The sequence below is a fragment of the Oryza brachyantha genome, chromosome 2 (genome assembly GCF_000231095.2).
Source record: "Oryza brachyantha chromosome 2, ObraRS2, whole genome shotgun sequence".
Taxonomy (NCBI): Eukaryota; Viridiplantae; Streptophyta; class Magnoliopsida; order Poales; family Poaceae; genus Oryza; species Oryza brachyantha.
In genome coordinates this window covers 17,177,500-17,182,188 of record NC_023164.2, presented here as the reverse complement: position 1 = coordinate 17,182,188, position 4,689 = coordinate 17,177,500, and the positions used below count along the sequence as shown (strand labels likewise).

The 4,689-nt window shown below is 42.9% G+C and overlaps 1 protein-coding gene across 1 annotated transcript; it reads left to right on the top strand.

The window, feature by feature from the left end:
* The first annotated feature begins 1,012 nt into the window (after nucleotides 1–1,012).
* LOC102715176 (beta-1,4-mannosyl-glycoprotein 4-beta-N-acetylglucosaminyltransferase-like) lies at nucleotides 1,013–4,239 on the top strand. The gene is made up of 2 exons (XM_006647385.3): nucleotides 1,013–1,398; nucleotides 2,718–4,239. Exons 1-2 carry the CDS (start codon nucleotides 1,330–1,332, stop codon nucleotides 3,816–3,818), a joined length of 1,170 nt encoding a protein of 389 aa, XP_006647448.1. The 5' UTR covers nucleotides 1,013–1,329; the 3' UTR covers nucleotides 3,819–4,239.
* The last annotated feature ends 450 nt before the right edge of the window (nucleotides 4,240–4,689 follow it).

Here is a 4,689-nt window from a genome sequence, read left to right as displayed (position 1 = left end):
CTACCTTAGAAAGCCATTATTTTTTTTGCCTTTTTTAGTGGTCCAGCAAATGCTTCTCATTTAGATCAATTAATGCATTGAAATTGGACTTCTAAAAGGGGAATAGATATATTGATTTTTTTTTAAAAAATAAAGGACATGACTTGTATTTACTCCCTCCGTCCCATATTATATGAGATTTTGATTTTCTGTTTGTAATATTTGACCACTCGTCTTATTTAAAAAATTAAAAAATATTATTTATTTTGTTTATTATTAGAAGTAGTTTAAGTATTACTTATAAATTTTTATATTTGCATCAAAATTTTTGAATAAGATGAATGGTTAAAAATTACAAGTGAATAGTCATAATTTCATATAATCTGTGATGGAGGGAGTATTTCGTTGCGGATAGAGAGGGAGTATCAACCATGAGGGATTATTTCGTTGCGGAAAAGAAAAGAAATCATAATAAAGGTGATTTAAGAAAAAGAACATGACATGACAGCTTGACAGTAATACAGTATTAGGTCTGGTCTAGTTCTCAAAAAGTTTCTAAACACATCACATCGAATCTTTGGACATCTAAATAAAGCATTAAATATAGATGAACAAAAAACTAATTGCACAGTTATGTATAAAATCGTGAGATAAATTTTTTAAGACTAATTAGTGCATGATTAGCCATAAGTGCTACAGTAACCAACATGCTTTAATGACGGATTAATTAGACCCAAAATATACGTCTCATGGTTTTCAGGCGAAATCTAAAATTTGTTTTTATAATTAAACTACGATTAATACTTCAAATATGTATTAAAAACTTGATGTGATATTTTTTAAGAAATTTACAAACTAAACAACCCCTTTAACCCCCCACCCCAAAATCTGAGGCCCTAGTGAGTGCTTAACCCTGACGGAAGATGCCCCATGCACGAGGACAAACAACGACCCCCTCCACCTCCACCCAAACGGCTATAATAACCCGACCCACCCGCCCCGCTTCCACTAATCCCCCCCTCGCCCTCGCCCTCGCCCTCGCCCTCCCGCATCGAACCGCACCCCCGCACCGCACGTCCCCACGCGGCGGGGAGGGAGGGAGCTGCGATTACCGTGCGCTTCCAGGGGGCGGAACGCAAAAGAGGAGGAGTCGAGGAGACCACCGCCCCGGCGCGGCGGAGCGGAGCTGAGCGCCAGAGTACGGTACGATCGGCCTGTGCGTGCGCGCCATTGGAGCGGGGAGAAGCGCTTGCCTGACGTCCCCCGCCGGAGAAGCTCCCGCGTCCCCCGCGCGCGTGGGCGCAAGTGGGTTTCTTCCGCGGGCCGAGGAGGAGGAGGAGGAGGAGGAGGATGGAGGCCGGCGGGTACTACAACTGCAAAAAGACCGACGGCATCTGCGAGGACGTCTGCGACAGCGAGGTGAGCGGCGGGTTCTCTCTTCCCTCTCCCTCCGTCCCTCCGCCTTGCGGCCATGCCCCCTCCCCTCCGCGCGACGCGGCCGGCCAACCGGGCCAGATCTGTCCCTTTCGCTCCCTCTCCCTCCCCGCGCCGTGTTTCTCTCGGTTGGGTCCACAGCAAAGAAAAAAAAAGTGAAAAAAAAAAACCGTTCTTCTGCTGTTCGTTTTGGGTATCGCGTTTGGTTTCTGCGTGATAAAAATTGCTTCCTTCCTCGATGCTGCTTCGACGCAATCGAAGTTGCTCTTGCTCGTTTTGCCCTTCTGTGTTTATCAATCTCAATTATCGATTAATGGTGGGCTGAGCTCTCTCGAAAAGCTCTGGTTTTGGATTGTTTATTGGTTGCGAGATTTGCTTAATTGTTTTTTTTTTCGACGAATCGGAGTACTTGCCCTGGTACTCGAGATTGGGATTAGGTGGAGTTCGAGGCTTTTGGATGTTTCTGGTGCCGGTAGCATCTCGCGAGCTGGCAGAATCGGGTGTCCAGCCTATAATTCTGGAGCTTTACTGTTTTTCTCTGGGTACATACATGTGGAAATTATATCTCTTTTTCGCAAAGTCCAGGTTGGGATGATGGGATCATTCATGGCACGGAAGGAAATAATTAAGCAGATAGTAAATGATTAGATGATTCCCATTATTTTTTGTTTGGTGGATCTGCATTAGCATGTTATTGATAGCGATGCTGTTTTTTTTTTATAAATACGTATTCAGACATTGTAATGAGTAGGAGTACTTGTTCTACCTATACTTTATTATCTGAAAGTAGTGCGCTTTAACATTGTTAAACAAAATAATTATCTTTGGATGCTGCTAAGAAATGCACTCATGGTGAATGCTCGAAAACCTTGATTGACTTTGTAGGATGTTGATTTTTAACTTGCCTATGAAACTCTGTGTGCTTGAAGCCTTAAATAATCATTGTAAAGTATGCACGTACTCTTACATAGATGATGTTGTTTTATTTGCCCTTCAAATTGATTAGTACCACCTTGTTTTTGACGAACTCATCTGTCACACTCATCTGAATAAGCTTTCTTTGCAGCAGTCCTTAATACTGCTATACAGCTTGCATTTTCGTTAAGCGCTAATGTGCTATTGTTTGATAAAACCAATGTCCTGGGTCCTGTAACCAGTGTTGATGAATATCTTTGTGGTTTATATATTTCACTGGGGTTTCCGTTGTTGTGTCAAGAACATCGCCATACGTTGCCTTGTTTTGCTTTTAGCTCTATTCATATTTTCGTTCTAGTCTAGTTTCTTACTTCTGATTTCATTTGCAGCATGGTTCAAAGGCAGTTTTCAGTATGTCAAGGCTGAAGTGTGCACTTCGGGGATTTGATTTAAGAGCACTTCTGATCCTTTTGATTGGTCTGCCAATTTTGATATTTGTTATATACGTTCATGGCCAGAAAGTCACCTACTTTCTCAGACCAATCTGGGAAAAGCCCCCAAAACCCTTCAACATACTTCCTCACTACTACAACGAAAATGTCTCAATGGCCAACTTATGCAAGTTGCATGGATGGAAAGTGAGGGAAACGCCGCGGCGTGTTTTTGATGCTGTGCTTTTCAGCAACGAGCTTGATATTCTTGATATCCGCTGGCATGAACTTAGCCCATATGTGTCAGAATTTGTGTTGCTTGAGTCGAACTCAACCTTCACTGGGCTGAAAAAGGATCTCCACTTCAAGGAAAGCCGTCAACGTTTTGAGTTTGCTGAATCAAGGTTGACCTATGGTATGATAGGTGGACGGTTTGTGAAGGGGGAGAACCCATTTGTCGAGGAGTCATATCAGAGGGTTGCTCTTGACCAGCTTATTAAAATAGCTGGAATTACAGATGATGACCTGTTGATCATGTCTGATGTTGATGAGATTCCAAGTGGGCACACGATCAACCTCTTGAGATGGTGCGACGACATACCTGAAGTACTTCATCTCCAGCTTAGGAACTATCTTTACTCATTTGAATTTTTCCTTGATGACAAAAGTTGGAGGGCTTCAATTCATAGATACCGGGCTGGAAAGACGAGGTATGCACATTTCCGGCAAACAGATGACCTTCTGGCTGATTCAGGATGGCACTGCAGCTTTTGCTTTCGCTACATTAGTGACTTTGTCTTCAAAATGCAAGCTTATAGCCATGTTGATCGGATTAGATTTAAGTATTTCCTGAACCCCAAAAGAATACAGCATGTGATATGCCATGGAGCTGATCTTTTCGACATGCTTCCTGAAGAATACACATTCCAAGAAATCATTGCCAAGCTGGGTCCAATCCCTAGCACATATTCTGCCGTCCATCTTCCTGCTTATCTGCTAGAGAAAGTAGATCAGTACAGATATCTTCTCCCTGGCCAATGTATGAGAGAAAGTGGCTAGGCACTATGGCTTGCATTATGACCTGATGCGCATGGACATCATGGATGATGCCCCTTTGGAGAACACCATGGGAGATAGTGGTTGTACCTGATACGAATGGCTGACTTAGTTGAGCGATCACTTGGCAGTGTGGGTTGACTTCGTGATTTTGTACTGGTGTAATCAAACATTGGAAGAAGGCCTAACAGCATAGCGCATGCTTGGGCGCTGCGTTCTTGTTTTTTTAGAGGAGCTCAGCAGTGTGTGTGCTTTACCTCCTGAGTTTACCCATTTACTTCCATGGTTGAATATATGAACTCAGAAACTGAAACTCCTGTAGATTGTGAACTGGGTGACACCCAGAATTTTTCTTGATCTTGTTCTGTACAGTATCATTTACTTACCAGATGAGTTATCCATGCATTCATTCTCCGGGCTATAATCATTTCCCTGTCACTATTTTTTACCGGCACTCCTGACTATCTGCATCCACAGTTTGATGTCATCTCATACCTTTGTTGTAACACTACAAAAGGCACTGTATAGAGCAAAATTGGTCTCAGCTAACTGTTTGCAGATAACTATACAGCCGTGCAGGTTGGAAAGAAATGCAGTGTTTTCACTGCCTTGTCATTTTGTACTTTGTAGTGAGCAGGCTAGGCATTGCTTCTGTTTAGTAATCCATCTTTCACTGATTAGCTAATTTTCATATGCGAGCGTTCGAGCCGTGAAGGCACATGTTAACCCGGCGTTTTGTGGGATGGAGTGGTGTTGGAACAGGCTGTTCTTGTCGGACGTCCGCTTCAGCCAGGTTGACAAACATGAAACATGCTGCTGTGCATCTATGTGCGATGCATCCTACACATATATTTTTTATTTTTTTAACCCTTTT